Source organism: Gracilinanus agilis, chromosome 2, assembly GCF_016433145.1.
Source record: "Gracilinanus agilis isolate LMUSP501 chromosome 2, AgileGrace, whole genome shotgun sequence".
In the NCBI taxonomy this organism is placed as follows: Eukaryota; Metazoa; Chordata; class Mammalia; order Didelphimorphia; family Didelphidae; genus Gracilinanus; species Gracilinanus agilis.
In genome coordinates this window covers 281,604,506-281,626,433 of record NC_058131.1, presented here as the reverse complement: position 1 = coordinate 281,626,433, position 21,928 = coordinate 281,604,506, and the positions used below count along the sequence as shown (strand labels likewise).

Genomic DNA, 21,928 nt, shown 5'->3' with positions numbered 1-21,928 from the left:
GTAATAATGCTTTACAGTTTTTATACTTTAGCATTTTCTCCTATATCTGCTCTGCCCTGCCCCTTTTCCCTCTCCTCCTGACCTTTCTCCACCCACCTCTACCAGATGTTTGTGAGTGGAGGGGAGAGGGTAAGAAAGGATATTCAGGCCAATGTCTAGGCTCTCTACCATTTGGAGGGGGAATGAGACCCATTAAAGTGACAATTCCTTACACAGACTGCATGGAAAACCCTGGTAAGTTCAGTCCCTTGAGCTACAGGTTTGTCTAGGTCTTCCCCTTGAACAGAGCTGGGAGGATAAATAGTAGGGGTTAGGGGATGTGGCATCCTGTCCAAAACTGAATGGTGCCTCCCTTCATCTTGTCCCCTCTAGGTTTCTGGCATAGTCCAGAGTGTGAGTTCATTCGCCACTGCATTGCTAAATCCCAAGAAGGGGTTGAGGGCAAGGTCCAAGTGTCTGTCTTCAAAGGGCAGGTCTACATCCTCGGCCGAGAGTCTCCCCAGTCACTGTACAATGAAGAGCTGGTGAGGTAAGTAGTGGGCACATGGGCAACCTCCTTTCTGCTCCCTGCCCTGATCCCCCCACCTCTTTCCCATCCTCAACTTTCTGAACAAAAGAAGGCCCACTGCCTCATGGTCTACTCACCTCCAATCCGTAGACAACCAGGGTTCAAATTCAAGGTGACATCCCATCACCAGGAGTCTCAGTTCCATTTCCTCTCATGATTAACTGTTCTCTGAGTGTCTGTGAACTCTATTGTGATCTTTGTTTCTTTCTCTGAAGTCTTCTCCCTTGGCTTCTCCATTGGGGTCCATCTCTTCCTGGGCTTAGAAATCTCCCTAGTTCTCTTTTATCTTTTTTCTTATTAAACCCACTTTTTTTTTAATCTTGAAGTAGGAAAATTTACTCATTGTTCTGAAGCTTCTTGCCTTGCTAAAGTCCATAAGGAAATGGGTAATGGTGAAAGAACCAAATAATATCTTTGAACATTGTTAGGAAAGACTTTGGGCCCTGATACAGTTGGAGGAGGCAGACTTTTCCCTATAAGAGATTTGTGCCCCCAGCATCTCCCATTCCCAGGGATAGATTCAGAAGTCTAGCGTAGAAGGAGAGGGCTGAGGATAGAGCCCCCATCAGCCCCCACCAGAAATATTAGGTATCCCCACCTGTTAAACAGTAGTCTTCAAGCTTCTTTGCTAGGGACTGACAAGGTACAAAAGAAGTCATCCCATATTGAACTTTTTATGCTGTGCATATTCAAACACATGAATATGAAAAACAAATTTTAACCTCACACTGGTTTCTTCTCTGCCTCCATGAAGCTCCAAGATCTCCAGGAGGCTTCCAGGGTTCACTAAAGACTTACACACAGCCCATTCCTGGCCAAGTCAGGTTTGGGCTACACAGCTCAAGCCCTGGTTTAACTCAGAGCTATTGCCTCCATGAAGGCGAGTTGAGAATTAAATCACGAGTTTTGTTTTGCAGTCAATATTTTTTTCCCTTTTCCTTTTCTTCACTGTGTTGGGTTCCCCCCCAACCCCCTTCAATCTTTCTAAACACTTTATAAGCCATAAATATAACCGAATCAGTTTAGATCAGTCGGGGTAAATGTCAAATTATCTTCTCTCTTTCTCTTTCTGGCTTTTTCTTCCCTCCCCCTCTAAATCAACAGCTTCTAATAATCTGTCCAACCCTTCATTATGCCTCGCATTCTCACTCAGGGAGATTAAATGAATAAGGTAAAAAGGGAAGGGAGGAAAAAAAATAGAGAGAAAAGCAGGAGCATTTATTCTCACTGTGTCTCCGACCATTTTCCTTTTCTTTCTGATTTCTACATCGCTGATTTGAAAGCCGTTGAGTGACAGCGTCACAGGGACCAGCGAGGAAGCCGCGAGAGGCAGTGGAGGCTCGAAATGCCGCAGCACAGTGGGTAGAAAGTAACGTAATTATAGAGCAGGTCAGAACCACTCGAGTGAGCAAAAATAAAAGCACAGAGGTTTTCTGTAGACCGTCAGGGGAGGTAAAAAAAATCATTGTAAACTCTTTCTCTCCCTCTCTCCCTCCCCCACCTCCACCCCAATTTTTAAAAAAGGTTTTTCAGTTCCTGAGAAATGAGCTGTTGGAACTCTTTGGCCATATTAGGGGACTCATTTACCCAGATTTAGCCAATCTGGGGTAGGGGGGACCGGTAGTAGTGATCAGGGAGGGGCCTGTTTGGAGTCAAGTTTTATTAAATTATTTTGTATTAACTTAGAAGAGAGAAAAAGAAGGAGAAAGTCAGGAGGCAAAAAGTGTTCTGAGGATTTCTATGTGAAGAATTATGGGAAAAGGAGGAGGGGAATGAATCCCTGCCTCTGTCTAGGTTCCCATCTGTGGTACTCCCTGAAATAGAGCACATGCTACTGGGGAGTCAGTATTTGGGACCAGAGAACAGGTTAAAGCTACTGGATTCAAGCAGGATAGAAATGTCAAATATTCCCTATTCCAAGTAACAAGTCTGAAGAAAAAATGCATTCATTCTCTTAACAGACAGAAGTTTAGAGGAGTGGAGAGTTAATCGATCTATCAGGGAGCATTTATTAAGCACCCATTCCAAGCAAGACATTATACTAGATGCTATAGAATGAAACAGTCCGTTTGCAAGAAGCTAATAGTCCAATGAGGAAGACATCATGTATGTATGTATGTTACATATAATATGCAGAGAGAGGAAGCCAGTTTGGGTCATAGAGTACAGGAGTGGAGATTAGTACAGCGAAGTCCTGATTAGTGGAAACTGTGAATTCCTTGAAGTGGTCTCAATTATTGAAATTCATACTGGGCTGGAACCAATCTTTATATTTTACATAATTATAACTACTACTAGTGAAATCCACATAAATGTGATGGCTTTAGAGGAATTCATTATTCACACTAATCAGGACCCAGCAGTGATGTCTAGATAGGCTTTGAAGTAGGTTGGGCACAGGTTTATGGAGAGCTTTAAAAGATAAACTGAGAAGTTTATATTTTTATCCTAAAAGCAATAGGAGGTTGAGTAGGGAGCCCCTTGGTCAGATATGAGCTTAAGGAAAATGACCTTGACCATAGGTTGGAGAACAGATATGGACTTAATGCAGGGAGACTGAAGGGGAAGCAGTCACAGGAATCAAGGCAAGAGGTGACGAGATCCTGGACTGAGGTGGTGTCTGCAGAGATGCTGTGGAGATAGAAAGGGCAAGAATAGGCAGCCGTTTGAATAGGTGAACTATAGGCAGAGTGGAGGGCCAGGAATTAAATCCTGGCTTTGCTACTTAGCCCCTAGGTGACTTCAGGCAAGTCATTTAACTGCTCAGTTCTCCAATCTGTAAAAATGAGAAATTTGAGCTGTGAGATCTCTAAGGGCCTTTGCAGTTCCAAATCCTCTGAAGTGTTGAATGTTTCATGTGCTAGCTGCCACAGGAGATGCAAAGGTATATGGGACAGTTTTCCCTTTTTCTGCTTCTTTTCCTCCTCCTCCTCTTCCTCCTTCTCTTGCTATTCTTCCTTCTCCTTTCCCTTCTCTTTTTTTTAAATGAGTAGGAAATTCTTTTAACTTCACACAGACACTAAGTAAATGGGCAACAACCACCAAAGAGAATTGACTTTCTTCCCCCAATCAACTACTGCTCCAAGCTTCTGGTCAATGACTCCCCACCCCTATTACAAGGAGAATTCTCTCTTGAAACAAATGAGTGCAGATAACTAAAACAAAGTCCATGTTTGAAAATGTATGCCTTATTCTGCACTTAGTCCACTATCTCTCTGTCAAGAGGCAAAAGAGGCATACTTCACCATTAGCCCTCTGGATTCACAATAGGTCAGTGCATTGCTTGCATATGCTGAAGTCTTTTGGTATTTCTTTCCTTTTTATTATTGTGGTTTTAGTATAAATCCTTCTCTTGGTTCTACTTACTCATTTTGCATCAACTCATACAAGTTGTCTCAAAGTCCTAGTTTCTTCTACTTTGTACATTCATTCTTCCATATTTTCATTCATTACTCACTTAATAAACTTTTTTTTAAAACTCTCACCTTCCATCTTAGAATCAATACTCTGTGTTGGTTCCAAGACAGGAGAGTGATAAGGGATAGGCAATAGGCATTAAGTGACTTGCCCAGGATTACATAGCTAGGAAGTGTCTGAGGTCAGATTTGAACTCAGAACCTCCTGTCTCTCGGTCTGATTCTCAATCTACTGAGCCACCTAGTTGACCCCCTAGTTTCTTCTTAAACCTTCACTTAGTTTACATTGAACTGTAGAGTGCAGGTATTAGTCATCAGCTCTATGGATTGTAGTCCAGTAAGATATTTTGGTGCCAAAGGGAAAAGCATAATCAGAGAAAATTCATAAAACTAGTGACATTTATTAATTATGTAGGAGTCCAGGCTTAGCCACAACAAATTATTAGGAAGTTAGAGAGCAATATAGGTTTTGAACCTGGGACTGAAATTCTAGCAATAGTCACAGAAGGTAGAAAGGATGTCCAGAGATCCTGATCATCATTAGAGACAAGGAACACTGGCTTTAGAGACAGAAGAACAATAAGGGCTGGCAATGGGGGTTAGGTCAAATCTGAACCCAAGAACTCCTGTCTCTAGGCCTGGCTCTTTCCTTCCTTCCTTCCTNAATAATGCTGAGGCCTTATTGCTACTCATTTTGAACTTTTTGCCTGCTGAGATAATCTAATCTCACTGCAGGCCATCCTGAAAGAGACTAAAAGTGGTTGGTGTGATGCAGGAATGCAGGTATGGAGCTTGACTCTTACAGGAGCCTTTGAGACATAACTATCTTGAAGGGTACCATTTCATCTGGCCTAGTTATATGAAAAGACAGACAGGCTTTTAGGGTCTTCCCCAACCCTTCCACTCTGCAGCCTGTGTTTTTTTTTTAACTGAGAACAACAATAAAGGATGATTGAAGACCAAAGACCCAAAGACTCTTCAATTTTCCAAATTGCTTTAATTTGATGAAGAAGGAATGCTACATTTTGTTAAATTATATTATGATAAAGAGGAGCTGGTCGCTTCTCAGCATGAATCTGAAAGCAAATTATTTCCACAAAAAAGGACGATGTATTTAACCAGACAAGTAATTATGTTGTGGTGCTACTATCTCCCCTGCCTCAGATTAGAAAAAGAATTCAATTATCACTCCATTAGATCAAAAAATAATTTTAGTGATACATTCAAATTGAATTCATTTATTCCTAAGCATGTTCTAATGCATTTTTGGATTAACCTTCATGCATTTTGCTGATTGGAATCTTCAGTCAATGCTCTTACTTAAAAATCTACTTTAACTTACCATACTTTATTTTCAGTTAACATTCTGTAATATTGATTTTTTTCTTATATCATAAATCATATTAATTTTAGGTTTTAGATAATTGGATTTTTGTGTAATTTAACGATAGCATTTTGTTTCAAAAAGAAAAATAATACTTGGCTTTTTTAGGACAATTTCATTGCTTAATATCAATTCTATGTAATTTGTATTACATGCATATAATAATATATACATGCTGCTATGCATGATATAATGTCATAATAATATACAATGTATCTACATATGCGTGTATATATAAGAAGCATATATGCATGCATATATGCTTCTTAAAAAAAGCCCACATTTTCAAATTGTTTTATGATGTTATATTTACATAAGTCATAGAATACCATATTTTGGTACATAGTTTCCTGAAATTTTACCATCTTAATTACTGTTTTCTGGATGCATAATACTTTTCTGATATACTTTCTAAAACATGATTCCTTGATTTATGCATAGTAGTCCAGGATCTGAAGTAAACTGGCAAGTTCTAATAAATGCCATCACTTGACCACTCAATACAGTTCAAACAATATTATGTATTTGCAATGTGTGTATGTGTTACATGTATGTACATACATATATTTTATTTAGCTTAATATTTATTAAATATGTGCAAATGTCTATTATATTTACAAATCTGTACAATCCTCAACTACATTTGTATACCCCTATGGAGAAACCTATATAGATGCATATGCACATGTACCTGCCTGAATACATCTATGCATGTATGCCTTGCATATTTAAACATACATATATATGCATATACATATGTATATATATGCCATTATGTACAGCAGAGCATATGCACAGAATACTATATATGCATATTTTTATTTATTGGTGGAGTAGCTCAATTATGTAACCATCTGTCTACTTATTATAACCATAGAGAAATATAATTTTCATCCACTTTGGTTTTATATCATGGATAGTTATCAGATGAAGTGTCCCAGGGCTCAATATAATTAGTGAAATATAGCTACTTTGAACAGAAGTATTTGGACAACCTTACTAGGTATTTTTGTTAACAGTTCTTTACCATATTTATTCAGTCCTATGAAAATGATGGTGTAGCAAAAAGAATATGACACATGACAAGCAAAACATCACCATAAAAGAACATTGTCTTGAGTCTGGTAAATCATCTTTTCACTGATGCTTTTTATCAATCTTCTAAGTGTATATAGCCAGGAAAGTCTCTGTATTGACTCCCAGCATTGGAAGAACTATCATAATCTTTCATTACATTCTGTGTTTTTTAATTTGGTATTTCAATAAACTGACATTATTTGGCATGGCTTCTGGTACATTTTCAAGACTTTGATCATTTCCTTTTTCCCTAAGAAGTTTATTTCTTTGTCCATTATTAATTTATACACTTATAAGTACACATTGTTCCTGTTGCTTAAAAATACTGGATATTGGACTAATATAGTTTTTATCCCTTTAACCCTTACCTCTCATTCCAACCATTATAGTATCCTTCTGTTATGATGGTTTTTACTGCTGAAATTAGATACTCTAATTAGTTATTACAACAAAGTTGTATTATCCTCCCCATTTTTTGCACATTAATGTATTTTTAAATTATCTAATCCTGCCTTGAGGCCAAATGATTTCTCTCCTCTCAGACCTCTCATTATTCCTTTACAAACTAATGTAATTGTTGACTGTTTTAATATACATTCAATTTTCATTAGTTCTTCCATTTTATTCATCTTTAGTTGACTTCCTGTCCCACTTTTCACAGTGATTTTTCCAAATATTTTTGTTACTTCATATTTTCAACTCTGCTGATGTCTCCCTCAGCCTCAGCAGATAAAACAAGGCTGTCATAAGCCCCTTTAACTTCTTTCTTAAACATATCAATTTTTCCTTTGACTCTGCTTTTAAAGATCTCATGTTATTTCTCTCCTTTTTATCATCAACTACCATGAAAGAAGTATCTAAATGTTATTCCTCCATTCTCTTCTCTTGCCTTCAAAATCTGGCTCTTACCCTCACCACTCTACTGAAATTCTGTGAAAGTCATTGATGAGGTGTGAAATTGGTGGCAACTGATAACTAAGGATTAATTTCCCTTCATTCAAACTTTTCTTGAAATTAATTTAAGAAGGTGATCCCTAAGTTTTCTAGACTTTCTAGGCTTGAAAGACTTTTTCAGTATGTTGAACTTCCTCTTGGTTTAGTAGCAATCACTGCTACTTCATTTGTGGGAGCTAATTTTGATTGTTACAAACTCCCTTGTGCATTGAAATTGCTTCCTTCTAATAATAATAAGTGGTTCTGTCAAGGTCAAGGGTGAAACTCTTAATTTTTCAGTTCAATGAATGGTAGAGTCAACATATTTTCATACTCCAATTATGAAGATATTACAGAACTGACCATCATACATTGATGAGGAAGTTCTGCCTCTGTCATTTAAAAAAAATTAATTAAAACTCTCAATGGCTGCCTCTTGATGAATATTTCTTTGACTTCAAATATCTACCACCCTCCCAGCCAAACAGAGAGCTTGAAATGCTGAAATCCATTTATAAAGCTAGGATAAAATTGTATCCATTGAGTTTGATTTATACAAAAAGAGAATTTTGTATTCATTGAGTTAACCACTTTCCTGAAGTAGCTGTTTCATTTGAATCTAATGCCATTCCACCTCCTCATTCTTTTGTCCTAGCTGAGGCAATTATAAGCACAGATTGCTACATAGGATTGGAGCACCAAGGAAACCGTTAACACCTAGCCACTCTGGCACAAGATCACACTAAACAGCTTATTAAGATTCAGGCATCAGCTCTGATGACTAACACGAAGCAAAGGCCTGGGATTTACTTCCAACTCATTTAATTACAGAAATCAATGAATTCTTGGAGTTGTGCCAGGCAAGAGGGAATGAACCTCGTCTGACCGACATTTCATTTGATATATCAAGATAACACAAGCCACCCTGACTGAAGAAACTGTTTCATATTTTAGCCCCAGAAAAAATTAAATGAGAGAAGAGATATGGGGATGATTTATCTGGGAATGAATAAATGTGGGTTTTAATATTATTAACAAAATAAAACAAAAACCTTTCTCTGATACATAAATAAATGGATAAGTTTTAAATTTAGCCTATCCAATATGTAAGGCATGATGAGAAGGGCTGAGGGTCCCTTCAGGATTAGAATTAAAGAATATTAGAACTAAAATGTAATGAAACCCCTCATTTATTAGAAGAAGAAATTTAGATTAAAATATGTTATTGGATTTGTCTAAATATGGTTTATATCTGTAAAATGAAGTATTTTAAAATAATATTATAAAATATGTATCATATATACGTATAAACAAACATACCTTTGACCTCCAGGTAACAAACTTGTTATTTTTTTCTAAATTTTAATATTTCACTTTTGTAGTGTTGAGATCCTTATTAGCCACTATACTGAAATTCTTTTTTTTCCTGGCTGCCTCTCCAAAACACTCTGACACTAACACCCTAGAAACATCCTACTTTGATAAAGTGCAAAACTTATACACATTAAGAGATTGGGGGTGCTAGGCAGATGTAGGTTGGGAAAAGGATGGATTGCCAATTCTTCCCTTCCCTTTGATAGCCTACATATATAGCAGTGGTGAAACAGATGGTACTTTCCCGGCCTCCCTATTTTTCTCATCCCTTCTACAGTCTCATAGCTTCCTCCTACCATGCTCTGCCACCTTAATCTTGACATCTCAACCAGACTTGGCAGACATTTCAACAATGGGAACAAGTGTAAACTTCTCTTCTCTTCTCCCAATCCCTGCAAATTTCTGTTCATCCATTCCCCAGCATGGGATAAGATCCAGGATGTCTGGGGAGTCTAAGCAAAGGGTGCCAGTTTTTTTCCACACCAGGACTCAATAAACTTTGTTGTGGATACAAAAAGTACTCAGAGCCTGAAAATTTGACAGACATTCTATGGCTTTGCATCAGGATAGTTCAAATGAATTAGATTTACCTGCTTTCTTCTCCTACAATACTTTTTACTCAGTTGAAAAATTTCAAAGACCCAATACATCATGATATTTTATACCCCTGCATTAGTCTCTGGCTTCTTTTTTCTGCTCTGTGATATAGAAAAGCCCTGAATTCAGAGAAAAGATAATTTGACACTATTTCCATAAACAGTGGATTTTAGTAGGACATCCACTAAAATAATAATAACAAAAAATAACTTTAAATATTTAAAGGGATTGATGTTGGAATTAAAAAAGATGAGGTTACATATATAGATACATACATAACATATATGTATATATATTCACACACATATATATATATATATATTCTCCCTTTGCTCTTTCTCTCCCTTCCCCTGTCCTTTCTCTCCATCTCTCTCAATACCTCTCTCTATATATATCTCTTTCTCTATCTCTTTCCTCTCTCTCTTTCACTTGCTCTCCTTCCCTCCTTTTCTCCCTTTGCTCTCTCTCCCCCTTTTATCTTTCTGTCTCCTTCAGTGTGTCGTTCTCTCTCTCTCTTCTCTCTGTCTGTCTCTGTCTCTCCCCTCTTTACCTTCTCTCTCAGAAACTGATAGTAAGGATTGAGTCCAAGGCAAACAAGGCATAGGGGCTATGCAATGGGAGTTAAGTGACTTACGAAGGTCACACAACTAGGAAGTATCTGAGGCCAGATTTGAACCCAGGACCTCCCATCTTTAGGTCTGGCTTTCTAGCCACTGAGCCACCTAACTGCCCCCTTCTAGTTTCTATTAGTAGACACATAGGTACTCATCAGAAATAAGACTAACATTTATACGGTACTTTAAAGTCCCCTAAGAACTTTATATACATGTATGTGAAGTAAAATGATCTGCAAGACCTCTAACTCAGTCCAACCTCGGAGGAATCACCCCATCAGATCAACATAGGAATCAGAGTCACTTGTCTGACCGCCTGAGTGCAGGTCAGCGCCAGCATCCTGGTGTAATGTTGCCATGAAGTTTGGAAGCCATTGACCAAGAATAGAAAAGATCTGGGGCTGGGGGACGGGGGGAAGCTTGGGAAGCAGAGTGGGCCTCTTTGCTTTCCTAACTCTGTCCCTGGGCTCGCTCTCTCCCTGAGCCCTTAGCCCCCTCTGACCATCTCTGGCAAGCCTCTGCTGGGAGTGCTGGCTACAATGGGGAACTGGATTTTTCCCTTAATTTAGAAAGGCTGGAAACCTTAACTCTCTTCCTCTTTACTAATAATAATTTACTACTAATATTTTATAAATCTAGTAATAAGCCTCCAAGATTTATTTTTATTTATAAGGCATATTATCTTCTTAGCTCCTCCCCAAACCCCTATGAAGTAGATACAGAAATGTGGCCCTTCTTTTGAGGGGTTCATTTTTACATCTTTCCTACGATATCTTTTGTGGTGATGACTTCCTCCAATATTATTCACGGTGGTCATCAGAAATAATTCTTTATTCTCCCTTCATAGGATTATAAGGTATCTTCCTGCCCAAGAACACAAGATTTTGACCTAAGGATCTCAGTACAATCTTCTAATCAAGCCCTTCATTTACAAATGAAGAAATGAAGGGACAGCTAAATGGCTCAGTGGAGAGAGTGTCAGACCTAGAGATGGGAAGTCTGGGGTTCAAATCTGACCTCAGATACATCCTAGCTGTGTGTACAAGTCACTTAACCCCAATTGCCTATTCCTTACTGCTCCTCTGCTTTGGAACCAATGCACTGGATTGATTGTAAGACAGAAGATAAGGGTTTGTTTGTTTGTTTTTTTATAAAAAGGAAAGGCAAAAAAAAAAAAAAATCAAGTCCAAAGAGGGGGCATGATAGCCCAAGATCATACGGGAAATCAGTGACAACAGAGCTGTCCTTTGAACCTAGCTTCTCAGACTCCCAAACCAGCATAATTTCCACTATACCAGATTGAAAACAACCATGAACAGTAAGAATAATGGATGGAGGCTAAAACATGATAGGTTTCCCCTTAAGAGAAGGAAAAACTTCCCCCCAAAAGAAATGAACAGTCTCAGGATATGGTGGATTCTGTATCACTGGAGCTGTTCAATGACACTAGATGACCACTAGTCAAGGATTCCTGCTTGGTTTGGGGTTGGCCCGGATGATTTCCAAGTCCTCCAATTCTGTGAGATAGTGTGGTGGAGCGCAGTGGAGAAAGAGCTAAACTTAGGGCTTTGGAAATTTTAATTCAAATCCCTCCCTAGAGAATTACTGTGTGATCCTGGGCAACTGAGTCTTTGGATCTCAGTTTCTTCATTTGTACAATGGAAATAATGGCACCTCTGGTACGAAGTGGTTGTGAAGTTCAGATGAGATCATATATTTAGAGCACTTTGTAAACTTTAAAATACTATCTACTTCTATTATGTAACTCATACCAATATTATTAGCCTGAAAAGTATGCCATTTGTGCTAAATTTTGTCATCTTCCCCAGGACCCAGGCATAGTTTCAAGTACTATGTTCAATGAGTACTTGATTGAGTAATTAAATGTCTTTCATAAATCTGCCCCCCTGGAGCACAGAAGAAATGGGAATGAATTCTGTTGCATTTTCTAGGGAAAGGATGCCTACCTTGTGACCATGCTGGGTCCTGGACTGGCTGGCTCGCCCCAAGGTCTGCTGCTTCTCCCATGCTGCCACACTTGCTGGGATGGGGGCCGCCATCATTAGCAATGAGCACATGGCCTCATGAAGTGGCTGTCGTGTCTAGAATATGAAAGCCAGGGCCTGGAAGTACATTATATTATTACAGGTTATTAGGAATGCACCAGGGGCTTGCGAATCACTTCTGATCTTCAAAACATTTTAATTAGCTTATGTTTAGGGGGCTCCTATTCAATCCCCTCTATACTTCAAGCACACACATATTACTTGGGCAGGAATCAAAAGCTGCCAATGAATCCAATTTCCCTTCAAAGTAGGAGAATAAGAAGGCTCTAACTTTACAGCTGTGAAAATAACATTTTCTCCCCTCCTGGGAAATGGGAGTATGATCTAGGATTTGTGGCATGAAACCAGGTGCCTGGACTCTTGGGTTCTAGTCTGGGCTCTGCTGCTATCCAATTCCAAGATATAATGTTGTTTTTGTACCCTGGCCTGTTTTCCATGACAGGAATCTGGAGGCCTTTCTCCTGGCTATGAAGGACATCTATCAGACCTTGGATGGCTGAAGTACCTTTGTACACAAAAGTCGGAGCCCTAGGTTTTGTGATAATTAGATTAAGTCTACACTGCCCATCTTTAGATTTAATCACCAAAGGTGAGAACACCTCTAATTCTGGGAGGTCCATAACCCAAGTGTGCTAGAGTCAACTGGCTGCCCCCTAGGCAGTACTATGAGAATCGTCTATTGTGATTGGACATGCAAATTAGGAGGGAGGAACAGGAAGTGACGCATAAGTGACCCCTTTAAAAGGAGAAGGTCTTGGGTCAGTGAGGTTTTTTTTGGTGGAAGAGAGAATCTGGTGAGGACCTCTTCTGGTTCATGGAGGAGCATTGGAATGCTAAGACTCTGGTGGGACCTCTGACTGCTTCCCTTTGAATTGTCACATGGATAAGTTAGGCTGACTCTCTGTCTCCTCCCTTGGCATTTCTGGAGGCTCTACCCTCAGGGAGGCCTCTCTTGCCTCTCTAATTGTAAAAGGCCTTGTGGCTAGAAGCCTTGTTTAATTAACCTCTGCGCCCTTCTGCTGGGCCTCTAAATTCTTACCTGGTCCGGGCCAGAGTTTCTCTCTCTCAATTTCCCTACCTTCAGCCTTCCTAATAAATCACCATAAAAGTCAATTTTGACTCAAGATTATTCCTTAATTAGGGAAATTTCCCCTGGCGACAACCTTTTCATATATTGAACCCATAAAACCCCTTTTCTCCCTTACAGTTTCTTCACTCTGTCACTTTAGGGGAACCAGGAAGAAGGAAAATTGCATCAAGGCTGGAGTAGGGAACCTGGATGGTGAGGTCCTGTATTGGATTATTTCCAGGCAGAGGGTTAGGAATATTCTTGGGACTTTTCAAAGGCAAGAAATTGCAGGGCCCTAGAAATAGATAGGAAATACATTAAAATATTAATTAACTGGGGTGGCACTCAGGCTGGAAAATTTTTAATTATAGAATGAACAAATCCTGGAACTAGAAAGAACTTTTGAGGACCTCTATTCTAATCTCTAGCAGGGATTCTGAATTTGGGGAGGTTTTTCTAATATTTTGAAAACTTTCATAATATTTGGTTGGCTTCTTTTATGATTCTGTGTGTTTGCTCTCCTTATCATATCTCTCCCTCCATCTCTTATCCAGATTAAACATCCGTAGTTCCTTCAACTAAAACTACCCATGGCATTGTTTGGGGGACCCTCTTTAGCCTCCCAGGCCATGAAAGTCACTTCGAAAGTGGAGTCCTCAGAAGTGGACATAGTACCCAGAACATCCCAGGGCAGCCCACAGAGGAAAGGCCTAGAAGCCTTTGCCTCTGGATGGGAAACAGATCTGAGAGTAGGAGGTGCTTTCCAAGCATATCAGACCCCCCTGCAGGGGAATGTTCTCAATAAAAAGTCCCAGGGCAATTGGCACCATGTGGTTGGAGGAAGGAAAGAAAGGGAAATAGCCACTGAAAGGGTGATAGTCCCAAAGAGCAGAATTAGAAGCCATATGTGGAAGTTGCTGAGAAGTAGATTTTCTCAGGATGTCATAAAAATGAAACAAAGCAAAACAAAACTTCCTACCAGCCAGGAGGTGCAATAAGCCTGGAATCAGAAACTTATCTTCCTGATTTCAAAATTCACCTCAGACACTATTAGCTGTGTGACTCTGGCCAAGTCACTTCACCATGTTGGCCTCAGTTTCCTTATCTATAAAATGAGCTGGAGAAGGAAAAGGCAAATGACTCCAGTGTCTTTGCCAAGAAATCCCCAAATGAGATCCCAAAGAGTCAGGCACAAATGAAACAAATAAACAACAAGCAATTCGAGTGTTGTTTTTTTCACAGGGAGTCCGAAAATCCCTTTGTAGTTGCCAAACTGTTGTTTTTAAAAATGATGAAGGCCGATATTAAAAGGGAAAATAGTATTTTTTTTTAATTTTTTTTAAACCCTTAACTTCTGTGTATTGTCTCATAGGTGGAAGATTGGTAAGGGTGGGCAATGGGGGTCAAGTGACTTGCCCAGGGTCACACAGCTGGGAAGTGGCTGAGGCCGGGTTTGAACCTAGGACCTCCTGTCTCTAGGCCTGACTCTCACTCCACTGAGCTACCCAGCTGCCCCCAAGGGAAAATAGTATTTTAATAAAAGCCATGCTGATAGAAATAAATTGACCACGCGCCTGTAAGAAATCTATTCAAATGCCACCTCCGCCATTTTCTATTTCGTACCTTCGCGTGCTCAGGTAGCAAAAAAAGGACTGCTTCTCCTGACTCCAGGAGTCTTATCCCCTCTCTTACATCATCATGCTTCCTGTCTGCCTCCATTTTTACAAGAGGAATCATGGGAAATGTAGTTTTCCAAAATCCCCTAAAATGTCCACAAGAAGTTTGTCATATATCTACATATCTTAACGCTCAAATGAGCCCCAAATAGCTCTTAAATAGAGTCCCAGAAATTCTAAATAACATATGAGTCATTCAAAAGTGGGCTGTGCCTCAGAAAATCATGCATTTTCCATGAGTGTGATGTCTTCTGAGCAGAAGTTGAATGTTCATTTGTTGGGAATGTTGCATAGATGATTCCTGATGGGAACTGGTTGGACTAAATGACAGCAAAAATGACTTCCAACTCAGAGACACTCTTATTGTGTCATTGGGATGTCATCCTTAAAACCAACTTATCTCCCTGTCTGTTTTGCTGAGGCTGGGTCTCCTTGTGATCTGGGGCTGAACCTAAGAGCTCAAAATGAAGACCTAAGACAGCAGTCAGTGAAGCACAGTATTTCAGAGTGGAAAGAAATCTCAGTAGTCATCTAGTCATAGCTTTACCCCACAAAAAGAATTAGATAGCTAATACAGCAGATAGAACACTGGTCCTAGAGTCAGGAAGAATCAAGTTCAAAGCCAGCCTCAGACACTTGCTGTGTGACCCTGGACAAGTCATTTAACCTGTCTGCCTCAGTTTCTTCATCTATAAAATGGAGATATTAACAGTACCAGCCTCCCAGAGATGTTGTGAGGATCAAATGGCATAATATTTGTAAAACGCTTTACAAACCTCTGAGTGCTGTCTCAGTGTTAGTTGTTCATATTAACTAGAATTACTCAACAGGTGATTATCCAGACTTTACTTGAGGACTTTCAATGCGTAGAAAGCTGTAACTTTCCCAGGCATCCTATTCCACTTCTAGATACCTCTCCTTGTTAGGAAGTTTCTACTTCCACCAAGCCTAAATTAGCATCTTTGAAACTTCTGTCCATTGTTTTTGGTTCCTCTCAAGACAGAACAGATATAATTTCTCTTCTACATGGCAGCTTGCTGAATACTTGAAGACAACTATCAGGTTCCCATCCCCAACTCTCAGGTTCTTGGTCTCAAACTAAGCATCTCCATTTGCTTCAACCAGTAGCCACATGACACAAACTTGAGGTCCTTCATCATCCTGATCATCCTCTTCTGGGCACTCTCCAGTTTATCAATGTCCTTCCTAAACCCTGGTGCCCAGAATAGAACCCAGTGCTCCAGACATAGCATGACCAAGAGTTAGAGCAATCTCTTACTTGATCCTGAAAACAATGCCTTTCTTAATTACAGCCCAAGATGGAGACCTCCATATGGCACCATTGATTCATTTTGAGCTTAAAGTACACTGAAACCCCCAGATCTTTTTTCAAACTGCTTTTCAATTATGCTTCCCCATCTTGTACTTGAAAAGTTGATTTTATGAACCCAAGGGTAAGATTTTACATTTAACCCTAATATATTTCATCTTAGATGTCACCATGGTATAATGCAGTGATGGGAAAACTTTTTAAAGAGGGGGCCAAAGGAAAGGAAATGCTCATCTGTCAGTCTGTTTTTAAGGCAACTCTTTCGAAGTTTCATTGTATTGTATCCTACTTATTGTATTCGTCAGATTAGGAATAATGTCAGGAGTCCAAATAGAATATTTCAGGGGGCCGTATCTGGCCCATGGACTGTAATTTGCCCATCACTGGTATAGTGGATAGAAAGCTGGCCTTGGAGAAAGAAAGACTAGTGTTCTGGTCCTGCCTCTGACACCTAATGACTGTTGAACTCTGGGAAAATTGTTTACTGTCTCAATGTTCTACACAAATCTCTAAGTTGCAGAAAAGGTGCCCAAAGCTTTGGTAGAGGGAGTTCATTACTGGGAGCTCTCAACAACAATGAAATCATAGATCTAGTTCATATCCCTACATTTTAGCTTATTGGAATCAGCCTGGTGGGCTACACTATCGAGGTTTTTTCAGTCCTGTGTTAGGAAAGTGTATTAGCTATTCTCCCCAGCTTTGTGTCATCTTCAGATTTGAAAGAGGGATGTCTATGCATTTATTCAAATCGTTGATAAAATGTTAAACAGTATAGGGTCAAATTTAGAACCCTGAGGCTCTCCAATGGAGACTTTAACATTTTATCCTTAATGACAACTCTTCAAGTTCAGCTACAAAGTGAAGGTGTGCCAGAATCAGCTTCCAGCTTGTGAAAAATCCATTGTTAAATTTTCAGCATGGGTATTTGCCCCTTAGAAATATGCAATCACTACAAATTAGGGCTTGATTTATTTTAAGAAAGTTCTAATAAGACAGATTAAATTTAAAAGTATGTGCATATATTTTTAACTGAGAGCCCAGATGTTAAATATTTACCAAACCACATTCTGCATTCAACCAGTTTTGAATTTTAATTGTACTGATATTTAGCCATCATTTTTCCATCTTTTTCACAGAACTTTCTCATAAAACTATGATTTGCTAAAATGTATCAATGTTTTGCTAAAATTTAGATAAATTATGTCTATAACGTTCCCCTATCTACTAGATGAGTAACCCTGTCCAAAAAGGATATGAGGTTAGTATGGCATAACCTGTTCTTGTTCATGCCGACTCTTCATGATTTTTGCTTCCTTTTCTAATATTCACTAACCATCTCTTTAATAACTTTATAGAATGTTTCTAGTAACCTAAGTCAAGTTTATTGGTCTATAGTTTAAAGATTCCTTTGTCTTTCATTTTAAAAAAAAAAGGAATAATATTTCTCTTTCTTCGGTCCTGCAGATCCTTTCTCAGTTTCCATGATCTTTCAAATATCATTGACAGTAGATCAGAAATCACATCCATTAATTCTTCTAATCTCTAAGGATGTAGTTGACCTGGATCAGGTAGTTTGAATTCATTGACATTTATCATCTACCCACTACATGCCCATCCCAGTGTTAGGCACTGTGAGAAGATATTCTCTACCTTTAAGGCACTCTCAAGCTAACTAAGACATATCCTAAGATAACTAATACAATGAGACAGTACATGCTAAACATCCGAAGAATTTTATGGAAAGAAAGTGTGACTGTGACAGGATCATTGAGGACTTATGTGATCAAGAAAAGCTTTACAAGGAAGTGGGAATTGACTCAGACCTGGAAGGATAGATATAATATAATAAATTCTATAGGTCAACATTATGCACCAAGAAATTGCTGTGGAATCTGTAAAGAATTCAGTTAAAGTAGAGCTCATAATCTCTGCCTAATGAGAACTTAAAAATTCACTGGAGAGCTAGGATGATCATGTTAAAAGACATATGCTAGCATTCAAAGAGGGAATGGAATTGGGAAGAATCTTTTAGGGAAGATTTTAGGGAGAAGTGATGGAGTCTCAGCAGGGTTTGGAAGGAGGAAGCAAGATGTAGATTGATTGAGAGATGATAGTCTCCCTAATTGGGGCTGAAGGTAGAATGAGTAGAATATTAAAAAATAGGGTTGCCTATCTGCAAGTAACCAGGATACTTAGTCCATTCAGGCTAACCCAATAGGAAGGCACTGGAGGCACTAGTCACCTTTGATATCCCCTCTTTTTCATGCAGAGAATTTAGCTAGAACTAGAGCACAGCAGCTCTTAAATATGGCAGCCCAGAGGGTCCACATTCGGGGTTAGGCGCTGGGGGAGAGGGGGGCAGCATTGGCAGGGGCCAGCCTTCATCCCTTTGGCTTTGGCCTGGGGCGGGAGAGCTGGCGGCCAGGCTGATCTGCACACATCTCAGGCGAGGGGGAAGGGCTCACCTGGGGTCACCTCAATCGATATCTCATCTGTGGGCTCTCCTAGCGGAAGTGATAGCATATTGGAACATGGTAATGGGTGTTCTCTAGTGGAAAAGGCTAATCTTCCCCAGCTGTACAGGAGCTCTGCAGGTGTCCTCCTTCGGGCTCGCCCTGGCAGCTCTGCTTGGCCAGGCAGGGGACTGCTGAGATGCTTTTAAAGCCACAGTAGCTCCATTTCACATCATCCAAAGCAGACTTCATTCTCCAGGTCTCATCCCCAGCAAGGGCCTAAAATACCCTGGCAGGACCAGAGCCAGGATGAAAAACAACCATTCCCTCCAAGAGCAATCAGATATCTGCCCAGTGTCTCAGGGAGTGGGGATGGGCCATGTGGGAGGATACAAGCAATTTGGAGACACCATAATTGGGAATAATGAAAAGAGCACCAGATTGAGAGAATCAGACAATCTAAGTCCTAGTCCTACCTCTTCCATGAATAAATTGTGTGACCCTGGGCAAGTCACTTTATTTTTCTCAGCTTATTTCTTCCTGTGTAAATTGAGTGAAATCAATTAGGTGAGCTGAGGTCCTTACCACCATCAATGTGCTGTTTTCTAGGGTTCCTTTAATTCCGGATGCTAAGTCCTAAGAGGCTTCCTAGCCCTAGCATTCTATGGTCTATGTCTTAAAATTCCATGTTTGAAGTACTCCATCCAGCTGATTTGGGGACATGAGACATGACCCACATCTGGGAGATAATTATTAGTAATTAATGACAATATTTAACCTTCATTTAGAGCAAGCAGGGGACAAGGAAGAGAGACCCTGCTAGACCCTGCCCAAATAACAGCCCATAATGAAGAAACTGTGTAACAGGCAGAATTCCTATCCTAGTGCACAAGGTGACTTGAATGGTGGTCTGTGGTTTATGATATCACCCCAAACTTTTGATGGATTGATGGCTTTGTGGATTTAACCCCATGGTTGTTTATCTCCACCCCACCTCCTTATTATTTATTTATAACACGACATAGACAATCTCTGGTCTCTAACGACATTAATTTTCTCTGGTGCAGGTCCCCAGGGTTCTTCCCTGCTGTACAGGGTCCCCATTCATGAAGACAGATGTCACTGCCTACAGGTTCAGACCCTTCTCCATCTCTGAATGCTCCCCAGGACTGATACAGCTTCAGTCAAAGATGTGAGGTGCATATAGATACAAAGAACTATAATATAGGTCCTCTTTCTCTAATGAGAAGCAGGCCTAAAAGTTGAATTCTTCACTTGTTATTAGGAAATGAAGAAGTCATATGGCCTTCTGGAGATTTCAGAAAACTCTTCAACACAGAGGCATTATAGATGAGGGGGTAACCAGCAGGTGTGACCATTGGCCATTTGGGTAATACAGAGAATCGCCAAATCCCTTAGTTGGAAGCAACTTTTGAAGTTATACAATCAAAAGTCTCTTCCAAGGCAAGCATTCAGCCTATTTCTGCTTGGACCTTTCCAGTGACAAAGAGCTCATTACCTCTTAAAAAAAGCAAATGCCATTATTGGGCAACTCGAATTTCTAGAAAGTTCTTTATGTTGAGCTGGAATTCACCCCTCTGTAACTTCAAATCCACAGCCATAATGCCCCATCTTTAAGAAAACTGTATATTTCATTTTCTGTACTCTAGAAGCAAATGTGATCATTATAATTAATCAGAGTTTAATTGATTTTTTAGTCTTGTTTTATCTTATATTATTGTAGTTGTTATGTATATTGTATTCCAGCTTTGCATCAGTTCATGTAACTTGTCTCTTATTTCTGACTTATTTATACATCTAAACAATTTCAAGCAAGCCACTTAACTCCCACAATTTCAAAGTGAAAAGAAGGGACCACAAGCACATATAACCCAACCATATCTAGGCAAGAATCCATTTTACAATATAGCCAGTAGTTCAAATCCAACTTTTTCTTGAAAACCTGCTTTGAGGGAGAACCCACTACCTCCCAAGATCTATTCCCCTCTGGAATAAGCTAGGTGGCAGAGTTCCTGGAGTCAAGAAGACAGAAATTTAAATCTGGCCTCAGATATATATTAGCTATGTGACTGTGCTCAAGTCACTTAACTTCTGTTTACCTCAGTTTCCTCATCTATAAAATAGGGATAAATAATAGCACCTGCCTCCGAGGGTGAAGATCAAAATGAAGTTATTGTAAAGTATTTAGTGGCTGACATTGCAAGTGCTATATAAATGCTCATTCTTAGTAGTATTTGTTAAGAAGTTTTTCCTCACATGAAATCCAGATTTCTTCTCTGTAACTTCCACCCATTTTTCCTTGTTTTGTACTCAGAAGTCAGTAGATAGAACAAATCTCTTCCTTCCTCCACAAGTGCCTGAAGATGGAACAGACACATTTGTGTCCTTCAAACCATCATCAAACAGTATTATCTCAAGACCCTCTACCTTTCTGGTTTCCCTTCTGTAAAGAACCCCCAAATTATTCATGTCCCTTCCAAAACATGTCATTTTAAATATAGCATTTTAGATGGGGTCTGGCTAGGGCAGAATGCAAATGGGCCATCACTTCTCTTTCAGAAGTGAACACATTTCATATTCTGTCTGGTCAACCCACAACAGAGGGATTATCTCCTTTCTACTAATTCAACATGAAATGTTGTTCTATTAATTCAGTATAAAATGCCACATTACACATTAGTTTACATTGATCTTGAAGTCTATTACACTTGAATTGTTGATTTTTTAACCCAAGTATATAGTCTTTTGCATTTACAATTGTTTGATTTTATCTTTTTAGTTTGTCTTTCTAATTTGCCGAGATTTTTTGTTTCAGATTATCACTCAGTATATTAACCTATCCCTCCCAGCTTCTTGTCCTTAGCAAATGTGCTAAGCAAACTTTCTATCTTCATCCAAATCATTGATTAAAATGTTAAAGGCAAAAAGATGAAAGAATGAGTCCATCTCCTCCCTCCCCCAACTGATCCAAATCATCTCTATCCTTCAAGGACCAATATGTCTCACCTGCTACAAGAAGTTTCCCCTGTTGGGGAATGGCTAAACAAATTGTGGTTTCTGATGGTGATAGAATAATATTGTGCTGAAAGGAATGATGAACAGGAGGAATTCCATGTGAACTAGAGAGACCTCTGGGAACTGATGCAGAGTGAAAGGAGCAGAACCAGGAGAACATGGTACACAGAGACAGACACACAGTGGCACAATCAAATGTAATAGACCTTTCTACTAATAGCAATGCAATGACCCAGGAAATCCAGAGGAACTTATGAGAAAGAACTCTATCCACATCCAGAGAAAGAGCTGTGAAAGTAGAAATGCAGAAGAAAAACCGATCACATGGTTCAATG

General features: G+C 39.4%; 1 protein-coding gene across 1 annotated transcript in view; it reads left to right on the top strand.

Moving 5' to 3' along the window:
- Nucleotides 1–21,928, top strand: part of ASS1 (argininosuccinate synthase 1) — a 201,098-nt gene that overhangs the window by 76,219 nt on the left and 102,951 nt on the right. The window contains exons 11-12 of the mRNA XM_044659689.1: nt 373–524; nt 1,852–1,930. Of these exons, the coding sequence (XP_044515624.1) occupies nt 373–524; nt 1,852–1,930 (231 nt within the window). The remainder of the gene's footprint in view (nt 1–372; nt 525–1,851; nt 1,931–21,928) is intronic.